The 10,916-nt window shown below is 42.6% G+C and overlaps 1 protein-coding gene across 1 annotated transcript; it reads left to right on the forward strand.

The window, feature by feature from the left end:
* The first annotated feature begins 1,186 nt into the window (after positions 1-1,186).
* NANS (N-acetylneuraminate synthase) lies at positions 1,187-10,656 on the forward strand. Its single transcript, XM_063421835.1, has 6 exons — positions 1,187-1,388; positions 2,692-2,907; positions 6,015-6,114; positions 6,391-6,545; positions 7,555-7,821; positions 8,904-10,656. Exons 1-6 carry the CDS (start codon positions 1,257-1,259, stop codon positions 9,111-9,113), a joined length of 1,080 nt encoding a protein of 359 aa, XP_063277905.1. The 5' UTR covers positions 1,187-1,256; the 3' UTR covers positions 9,114-10,656.
* The last annotated feature ends 260 nt before the right edge of the window (positions 10,657-10,916 follow it).

Raw genomic sequence — 10,916 nt, forward strand, 5'->3', positions numbered from 1 at the left:
TCTATGAGCCGGCCTCAGGCAACTGACCTGTTTCTAGAGAACTGGCTGGTTTTATACAGATACAAATATTTTTTATGGTTTACAATTCTTGGTTACACAAAGAAAAACAGTTGTAATTATGCGGTGTTCTCACCATAATTTGCAAAATTCAATCCTTTGTAAAAGCATCCTTTTTGAGAACCACTGGCATATTGCAGTATATCGCTCATCAAGGCCATTTCTGATTTGAAATTGAGGCAATTCCTTAGGCTACCTCTCAGGTAGTACTACACAGCTTAGAGTCTGCTGGTTGTGTTCAATCAGTCACTGCAGTCTGCTAGAATGATGCCGTTCTCCTTGGGGAACAATCAATACCAGCAAAAATATTCGTGTACTGTAACTGTGCTACTAACATTGTGTGTCAATGAGGCTCTGAGACAACTCAGCTTTATATCCCTCACGAAAACAAAACAAACCAGACAAAACAAACAAACAAGCAAACAGCCATCAGACATGCACCATAAAATCATAACAATTGAAATTATTGATTTTCAGTTCCAATAAACACCTCACAGATAGGCCCAGAATGTCTCAAGTCTATCTGCATGTCAGTCAGAGAAGGATTTTGGACTAAATCTCAGAAGTGGCCTTAGCCATTGCTTCACATTTTACCATTTATTTCAACCAAGTCTCTACAGCTCCTGAAAGGAGAATGTAATGTGGTGGGGGTCGGTCTCTCCTGACGTGCCTGCAGTGAGGCCAAGAGGAAATGACCTTAAGATCAGACGGGGGAGATTCAGATTCGATACCAGAAAACAAAAAATTGTCACAGTCAGGGTGGCCAGGTATTGGAATAGGTTTCCCTGGGAGGTGGTGGAGTAACTATCCCTGGAAGTTTTTAAGGGTCTCCTGGGTGGAGCACCCAGTTGATGTGTGTTTCCCGGGAAGCCGCGGCCGTGCCAGCGGGCTCATGTGGGCAGCGCTCCGCGGCGGGCGCAGGACGGGGAGCGCTGAGGGCGCGGTGCCGCGGCGCCGCCTGCCGGCCGGGAGGTGGCCCTGAGGGAGGGAGAGTCCGCGCCCGCCGACAGCGCCGATTGGCTGCGGCTAGGAGGAGGCGTGGCGGGACCCGAAGCGGAGGCACCGATTGGCTGCAGCTGGGAGGAGGCGTGGCGGGACGGGAGCGGCGGCGCCGATTGGCTGCGGCTGGGCGGGGACGCGGCGCGGCCGGGAGCGGCGGCGCAGTCGCGGGTAGGCTGTGCGGGTTCCGCCATCTCGCCATGGTTCGCGAGTTCGAGCTGTGCCCCGGGCGGCGCGTCGGCGGCGACCAGCCCTGCTTCATCATCGCCGAGATCGGGCAGAACCACCAGGGCGACCTGGACATCGCCAAGCGCATGATCCGCATGGCCAAGGTGCGCGCGGGGTAGGCGGGGGAGCCAGAGCGCCGGGCGCGGCCGGGGGCGCACGGGGGACGCACGGGAGGGTTTGTTCCAAGCACAGATTGTCTGCAGAGAGACCCTTGCATTTGACTGTGATGAAGGGTCTGGAGCGCTTGTCCTGTGAGAAGCGGCTGAGGGAGGTGGGGTTGTTCAGCCTGGAGAAAAGGAGGCTCAGGGGTGACCTTACCACTCTCCCTGAAAGGTGGTTGTAGTCAGAAAGGTGGGGATTGGCCTCTTCTACCCGGCAGCCAGTGACAGGATGAGAGGACGTGGCCTCAAGCTGTGCCAGGAGAGGCTAAGGCTGGACGTCGGGAAGGATTTCTCCACCGAAGGGCTGAAAAGACGTAGGAACGGGCTGCCCAGGGAGGTGGTGGGGTCTCTGTCTCTGGAGGTGTTTAAGGAAAGACACTTGGTGCCATGGTCTGTTTGAGAAGTCACCTCAAGGTCTCGGTGATCTCAGAGGTCTTTTCCAACTAATTCATTCTGTGATCTTGTGTCATGGCTGCAGCCCCACAGCTGCAGCATGAGCTCTCGGGGAATTTAGGAAGGATCTGGCAGCTGCTGAACCTCCAGTTTGACTTGGTTAACATCAGGGCTTTATTGCAGTAAAGCTTGTGTCATCCAGCAGGACAGCTTTCCAATTCGATGTTATGTCCATGAGATAGAAAACCACACGTTATTACAGCTCGGGGCATGGCGTATTCAGTTCTGTGACTGGGGTGCTCTAATGAGGATATGTCTTCACTGTGTGACTTCAAATGAATTATTATTCCTGGAGGTGTTCAAGAGGTATCTGGTTCTGGTGATGTGATTTAGGGGTAACTGTGGTGACGCTAAGTGGATAGTTGGACGGGATGATCTTAAAAGTTTCTTCAGCCTTGATGATTCTATGAATTTCAGATTCATACTCCTTATTCCTCAGAATCCTGTGTCCTTCTTTAATGTAAAATTATCAGTGACAGCTAATCTAGGAAAAACATCACAGAAGTCAACTCTTAGAATAAGCAGCATGCATAGCTAAGTAGTTTGTAGGGTTTATATGACTTCACTCAGCTGCTGCTCTACTAAGTGTATTGGGACTTTGAAGTAAAAGGGTTCGTGTGTGTGTACGTCCGCAGTCTCTCTGTGTTCATTACCATTTCTGTGATTGCTGTGATGATAATGTGAAAACTCCACAACAGATGAGGACATCAGTTACTCACTCCTTGCATTCAGAGTCAGGATGAGTGCAGTTTCACTTGCACTTCCACTCAGTGTGCACCAGCTTGTTTTGCAGGACTGCGGAGCAGACTGTGCAAAGTTCCAGAAGAGTGAGCTGGAGTACAAATTCAACAAGAAAGCCTTAGAAAGGCCGTACACCTCTAAACACTCCTGGGGAAAGACCTACGGGGAACACAAGCGCCACTTGGAGTTCAGTCATGACCAATATAGAGAGCTAAAGAAGTATGCAGAGGAGATTGGCATTTTCTTCACAGCTTCTGGCATGGATGAGGTATGTAAGGCATACTGGAATGACAAGGGGAGTCTGGCTGTTGTGTCTGCTGGGTATTATGTGTGACAGTTCTTACATATAAAGAATATATGGGCAAACAATTTCTAACTAAGAGACTAAGAGAATTTGCCAGTTCACTTGTGTCTCTACAATGGTTGGCTGAATATTTTAGAAGACTTGCCACATGTGTTGAGATACTTATACACAGTAAGTAATATTAGGGACAAGGCTTCATTTTGACCTTCCTAAACAGTTGAGGCATTGAGAGTGTAGATCAAGATGGCAGTCAGACTGCTTTCTGGTGTTGTCTAGTGTGTTGGTTTCAAGCATATCAAACTTTCTTCTGTATCTAAACAAAATTCTTTTCTTGATCTAATTGCTATTATTTCCCTCTTTTTTTCCTCCCTCCTTCTTACTTACTAGACCCCTGCGGTGTTTCTAAGCAGCAGAAGTGTTTATGTCCCTATTTGTTTTAGTAATCTCATGGAGGGGCTCAGCAACTTGCTCTGTTACTGCTGAATCATTTACTGATTTTTGCCGGGGGGCTCTTGACCAGTCAGTCACCAGCTTCACAACTCCACGAAACTCTGCTGCTGTTCCCCCTCAGGACACATACACTTGTAGCTGTTGCAAGTTGTTTGCCTCAGAATGATGGTAGTGACAGTATTAACAAATGCATCATACAGTTGAAAGCTCTAAAGATCAGGTAACACTTGAACTTCAGTATAGATGAAAGGTTACAGGTTCATTTTTCTTTGTTGCCTAGAAAATAACAGAGAACCAAACTGGAAGAGACCTACCAGAAGTCAGCTAGCCACTCTTGTATATGGCAAGCAAAGCAATGTCCCTAGCTTTCTGCAAGTAGACATAGCCAGGATATGACAAGGATGTGATTTACTTAATGTTTTAAGGTGATCTATTCAGTGTATCACTCTTGCAACCAGAGACAGTTCCTGATATATCAGTGTTTTTCTTATTTCTTATAATTTGTTCTCCCTTTTCGTCTGACTATAGACAAATATGTTTTGTGTATATGGCAATAGCTCAGTGCCAAGGATTCAGAAATAGATCTGTGAAAAGAGAGTGTGGTGATGTTTCTTTTATTGCTATCTTCATGTCTAGAAGACCTGCTGAACAACACCATTACTAAGAAAAGGAGTAAATGAACCCAGGAGTCTTGGACTTCTGTATCTGGGATCTTAAAGACCCACATGCCTTTGGGGAGAAAAAAAAACCCCACACTCCTTCTTTGATGTTAAAACCTCTGGTTTCTAAAGGCTGTAGTGGAACACAAAACACCTTTTATAGGCAACAGCTAAGATGACTTTCTGCTGCTGGGATCCCTCGGTTTTCTCTGCTTCTTTGTATGTGGCTTCATCACCTAGTTAACAGAACTGATACATGTTTGTGCCTTCTTTTCGAGCAGTAATTACATCACAAGGCTCCTAAGAATTCTGGTGGCGTTTCTGGAAGACGGGGGTTTGGAACTTAAGGAAAATACTGCATAAATTGACATAAAATGTCTTTGAAAATTCATGAACTTCTGAAAGTTTTCATACATTAACTTGTGTAAATTTAACATAATCTCTGGAAGTCCAGTTAAGTCAAAGAGGTTAAATTGTGTGTTTAACTATATGAGGAAATAATTGAAGTGATGTGTGAAATAAATACAAGGGTTATGAATAACTTCCTTACCTGTCCTGTTCTAGTGTGTACTGGAGACAAAGCAGGATCTCACTGAACCACTCCCTTTAATGTAATTCCTGTTATTTGAAATTACTTCCTGGTACTTGAATCTCTTAAAGAAGAGCCGCTACTTTTCAAGAGATATTTACCTAATAAAGAGTGGCCTTAGATACAAGGCCTACCTGTCATATTTAATTTTTTGCCATCTCCTGAGATAAGATCTGTGCCTTTTTAGTATAAAATACTCATTGTCTTTATACACAATGTATCTGAATAGTGAATAGAGAGATGTTATACATTGCAGGTACAAGAAATTCAATTTCCATCACACTGATGATAGAAAAATTAGACTAAATAAGACATCATTATCTTCATGGACATTAGCATTCTTTCTCTGGCACTAAGTAAATTTAACTGCAACAAGGAAAGAGACTGAAGAAATTAAAAGTGTTTGTGGGAGGTTGACAGAGGACAAAGGTAACTATTTCATTATTTTCCTCAGAGGTGAATGGAGGATTTAAATACCCCTTGCCTGTGATAGATTTGGAATTTAAATTTTCTTCCAATAAAGTACTAATTTTTAAAAGGCCACATACTGATGTAATACCTGTTTTCAGAAAGCCTCTAATACTTCTTGAATTGTCTTCAATATAGTACACATATTTTTAGACAAAGGTAGAGTATAAGTGGCATTTAAATAAATGGTTTTATAGTCTTTGCTTTGGCATATTTTATTGTCTAGTATCTCTCCTAAAAGGAAACTCACTTTGGATTCCCTTTTGGGCCACTTTTGGGGTTTTTTTTTCCTGGTGCTTATTTTATATGCTTTTACTAGTTTTCAGTGTGATTAATCTATTCTCCTACCTGTAGTTTTAAACACTCTGTGGCTTAGTATTTCTGAGCTGGAGGACGTGTGTGGCAGGACAACTGTATGTGTGCGTGTAGCACATTTCTTCTTCAACAGGCAGACTTACATCTGTAGGTAGTTGCTCTCTCTGGTAACGTTTAAAATAAGAGAAAAAAGGTAAGAATGCTGTGGTACACAAGTTCATCTTTAAGCTGAGATGGAGCTCACTTGTAAGCCGCAGAATGTACAACTGGTGTGACCAGCTGTGGTGGGAAACCAGAGGCTGCCTTGAGACAGTGATCCCAGTCAAAAATCTGCACTAAAATAGAAGTATGAAAGAAGACATCATAATTGTACCCCACCTGGAGGGAAAATTAGAAACTAATAATGTCAGGATACCAAATGTTACTTCAGGAGCAGTGGTTTTTAGGGAGATGTCTGTAATACTGACTTGTTTAATTAAGCTTTGGGTTTGCTGTGTTAAAGGGTTGTTTATTTCCAAGCAGAGTAGTTCTTTATCCCTTGATCCAGCTGAAGTGGAGTATTGAAACACAGTGATTTCTTTTCCTTGTAGATGGCTGTGGAATTCCTACATGAACTGGATGTTCCATTTTTCAAAGTAGGATCAGGAGATACAAATAATTTTCCATATTTGGAAAAGACTGCAAAGAAAGGTAAGCATTTCCTTTGAGCTATCTTGGTGAACATCACAATTTCTCAGTAGCTCAATTATTATTAGATTTTTCCTCCAGTGCATTTTTGGGAAAAAAATCTGAACTTCCTTTAATCAAAACTTACCCTCAGACCTTGGGAAAAAAAAAGTTTTACCCAGCACTCTTTTCTAGTTTTACTGAATTAATTTACTTAAAGAATTTAATTTAATCTTGCTTGCCTATTACAAGCTCTTTTGTAGACCTAGGACAAAACTTGTGCATATTTGTAACGGCTAGGTCGCCCAATGGTGATTTCCAGCGGGATGCAGTCGATGAACACAATGCATCAGGTTTACCAGATTGTGAAGCCCATCAATCCAAACTTCTGCTTCCTGCAGTGCACCAGCGCCTACCCGCTTCAGCCCGAGGACGTCAATCTCCGTGTTATATCGGTCAGTGGGCAACCCAGAGCGTGCTGAGGGTAGGGCAGTAGAGAAGGGCTGTGTCCTTCTCCTGAGGTACACTTCCAGGCTCTTAAGGGGTGATGGAACTTGCTTCTGAGAGGTTGTATGTCATGTTCCTCTAATTCACAATGCAAGCACTGGGTCCTTTTTTAGCAGAACTCATCTTTGAGGAATATGATAAAGGATATTGCTGGAGTGTTCACAGTTCAGCAGAGGAAAACATGACATATGGTTGACCAGTTAACCCTGTGGTTTATAGTGCTAAAAAAAATCATGTAGACTGTTATCATTAAGAAGGTGCATGAAGTGAAAGTATAATTCTAAATAGGGAGTTAGACCAGAAACTTTGTTAAAAAACCTTCATGTGACTATCAGAGCAATGAAGAAAATTGATTAGACCCTACTATAGTTTACTTCATTTGAAATATTCCCAGGATACACCACATGTGGGTAAGAAAATTTTCCCAAATTGGCCAGTGTTCAAGCACTACCTTAGATCTATGCACACATAGTATAATATTTTTAGTAGAATGACACAGGAGTGCTTTTAAGTGCCTTCAGGATTTGGTGACTGTTCTCTATGCATGGATTAAAAGATTGCTTCAGATTTTAAATACAAGGTTGAAGAACTCTGTCTTGGATACAGATTAAGTTTAACCAATCCACGGGGTTCTTGGATGAAAATAGGATACAACTACTGTTACTTACAGTGATACAAGCTTTGAAGATCTTGAACACTAGAACTGAGTTAAAATGAGAAACATAAGTTATAGAAGAGAACGTGTTTCCTTTTTCTTGTCAGTATTGGTAATATTAGTCAAATTTAGAACATGGTGTTGGTAATGCAGTGTGACTTGTCGAGTTTAAAAAGTTCTCTGCATAACCAACTGCTTGTTTTATGCCACAGTATTTGTCCACTGCAGTTATCACTGTTAAATTTGCTTCATCTTTGAATCTGCTGCCTTGGTAATTGAGACTAATTCTGTTGTGATTCAAGGCATATCAGTCAGCTTTCCCTGATATCCCCATCGGTTACTCAGGACACGAAACTGGCATAGCCATTTCAGTGGCAGCTGTTGCTATGGGTGCTAAAGTACTGGAGCGCCACGTGACTCTGGACAAAACATGGAAAGGAAGCGACCACCAAGCATCTCTGGAGCCAAGTGAACTGGCAGAGTTAGTGAAAGCCATCCGTACTGTGGAAAAAGCAATGGGGTCTCCAATAAAACAGCTCTTGCCCTGTGAAATGGCTTGCAATGAAAAGGTAACCTTTGATCTTGGCTTGTGTAAACCTGCAGCTAATTTAGACCTCTTGCTAACAACCCTATATTCAGAAAAATAGCTTGCAAATTGTTTATTGCAGTAGTGTTTCTGCCTCTGCACTTAAAAAAGTTCCCACTGCATAACGCTGGCGGTTTTGGTTATAATAGAGTTCTGTGTTTATCATCCAGGGGTTAACTAAGTTGAGTAGCAGCATGGAATCATTTAGGTTGGAAAAGACCCATGAGGTCATTCAGTCCTAACCACTGCCAAGTCCAACCACAAATGTATCTTCCTAAGTGCCATGTCTACACATTTTAAATAACTCCGGGGATCATGACTCAGCTGCTTCCATGTTCTAGACTGTCTGAGTGCTTGATAAACCTTTTAGAGAAGAGATTTTTCTAATAGCCAGTCTGACCCTCACCTGGCACAGCTTGAGGCCATTTCTTCTTGTTCTGTCAGTTGCTGTCTGGGAGAAGAAACCAACCCCCACCTGGCTACAGCCTCTATTCTGGCAATTGTAGAGAGTAGGCTCAGGTTCCCTCTGAGCCTCCTTTTCTACAGGCTGAACAGTCCCAGCTCCCTCAACTGCTCCTTGTAGGACTTGTGCTCCAGATGCTTCACCAGCTTTGTCACTCTTCCCTGAATTCACTTCAGCACTTTAATGTTCTTCTTGTAATCAGGGGCCCAGAACTAGACACAGGACTTGAGGTGTGGCCTCACTAGTGCCAGGCACTTGGCAGTAGTAATGGGAATAATGTCTCTATGATTGTATATGAGCTGCTTTTACACTAAGCTAAAGTACCAGTCATTTTAATCAGATTCCCTCCCTTGTGATTTTGGAAGATTCCAGTGAGCCACAGTCCAGTTTCAGAAAACATCTGCATGTTCCTGGCAGCCTGGTTACAGTGAAAGTAACTATGCTAAATTAATTTCCATTTGGAATAAGTAAAGGAGAAGAAGGCAGTTCTACACAACCTGTTCTCAAATAACTGCAGAATTTTTTTTATCCTTCTTTGTTACACCAAGCTGGCAATGTATTTAACTTAAGTATTGGTTTGTTTTTTTTCCCCTCCCCTGTAGCTGGGAAAGTCAGTAGTGGCGAAAGTGGCAATTCCTGAAGGTGCAATATTGACACTTGACATGCTGACGGTGAAGGTGGGAGAGCCGAAGGGATTTCCCCCAGAATCCATCTTCGATCTGGTGGGCCAGAAGGTTAAAAAAAACATTGAAGAAGATGAAACCATCACTGAGCAAGTAGTGGAAAATCATGTAAAAAAGGTGAAGTGCTAAACCAAAGCACTCCTTTCCATATTTCTCAATGTACTACCACACAGTGTGTTTGAGAATAGCAGCATGGTATGTTAGAAGAAAGTGGTGTAATTATAAGGGTGCAAACAGATTAGAATTTTCGGGTTCTCATTAGCAGGACGTTTCAGAAGCTAAAGGGGATATAAATTATGAAGATTTTATTAGAAACTGTATAGCATCGTGCCTAGGAAATGCTACGATCCTCTCTTCTCCATTCCACTTAACCTAGATTAATTTGGAGTTTTGCCAAATATATGACCACAGTCTGCTGCTTTCCAGCTTCCCTCTTCTGTTAAGAATATGTGAGAATTTTGTCTATACTTTGAGTTGTTCTAGCTCTGTATCTTTTTGATACTCCTCTCTTTTCTGCCATTTGCCTCACCCCTGTGATAGGAGGACTCTGGTTGGAGTTGACTGCAGATAAGTGAAAGTTTACATACACTGAACAGAAAAATACAAATGCAACCTGGATGGATTTTTTTTTAAGATGAAAGTTTTAAAAGTGTCACAGTAAAGCAGTGGGTTGCAGGAATCTGTATTCTGTGGGAAAATGGGCTTCTTGAGATAGCTAAGTTCTCAAGACAGTACCAGGAAGGGGAAGCATATGGAATATTTAGAAAGGTCCCATTTAAGGGGCAAGATAGTCTTTTGTGAACTGAAAGGCCAAAAGGCAAGCCAGAGAGATTGAGCAGGGAAGAAAAGAACATCTGAGATGAATCAGTGGAAATAAGCTAATCCATGCTTCAGAAATTGTGAAAAGCATCTACTGCGAGTTGAGTGAAGTCTGGAATATTAAGTTGATTCTGCAGAGCATTTGGATGCCTCTGTTTGGACCTGGGCTGCAACTTCTCACGTAGGAAGCCAAATGCTGGTGAAGCTTGAGCACCTTTTTTTTTTTTTCTGTGCTACCCTGAAAATCCCCTCTACATGGGGGTTTTTCTCTCAACACTGGTGTGTGAGATGGCTGAGGATGACTGCCCGACAACATCACACCATTAAGCTCCAGCTGGATGGTCAGTACACCTTTTGTGTGCTCTGCTCTTGCATCCCAGCTTCTCTCCTTTCAAGTCAGAAATGCAATCCCACTCCTGTTACCTGCTCCTTTTCCTTTTGACCAGAAGGGAGTCATATAGCAGCAGCTGCAAATGAGACATTCTTCAATTACCCTGCTTATCACAGAATTGCTTTGCAATAATTAATCTGCCTTTTTTTCTGTGGTGGAATCATTTACCTTCATTTACTAGGTAACATGGAACTTGCGACTTTTTGGTCATGAGTTGGTGAAGTATCTTGAATTTGGTGGTACCTATAAACTGTTTACTTTCAAAATGTTTACCCTTGTGCAATTCTGAGGAAACTGTATTCATATCTTTAAATGGGGAAGCAGAGGTTGAGTCATGTATTTGACCATATGGGAGCTATGACTGATGCAGTATGCTTGCCTTACATTAAAAAACTACTCAATTGTTAAAAGATTTTTTTTTTAAATTTTAAATTTGAATAATAAATTTAGCTTATAAAACAAGCTCCTGTTTCTGATTTCAGCCTATGATCAGACCTTGCCTTTGCCACCGCTAGTGATGCAGTGCCTTTAGTATTTGAACACGGTAAGATTACCTGACCAGTTTCAAGTAGCAGTGGTTTATCACTCTTTACTGGGCTGGTCTTGGAGACTGCTGTAAGCAAAGGCTCCAGAAATTTCCAGGGCTTTAATTAATGTAGGGGCGGGGTGGGGCGTGGAGAAAAATCCATATACAACTTGCAGACTGTGTCCCCCTAGTTTTA

The sequence above is a fragment of the Prinia subflava genome, chromosome Z, assembly GCF_021018805.1.
Source record: "Prinia subflava isolate CZ2003 ecotype Zambia chromosome Z, Cam_Psub_1.2, whole genome shotgun sequence".
Classification (NCBI taxonomy): Eukaryota; Metazoa; Chordata; class Aves; order Passeriformes; family Cisticolidae; genus Prinia; species Prinia subflava.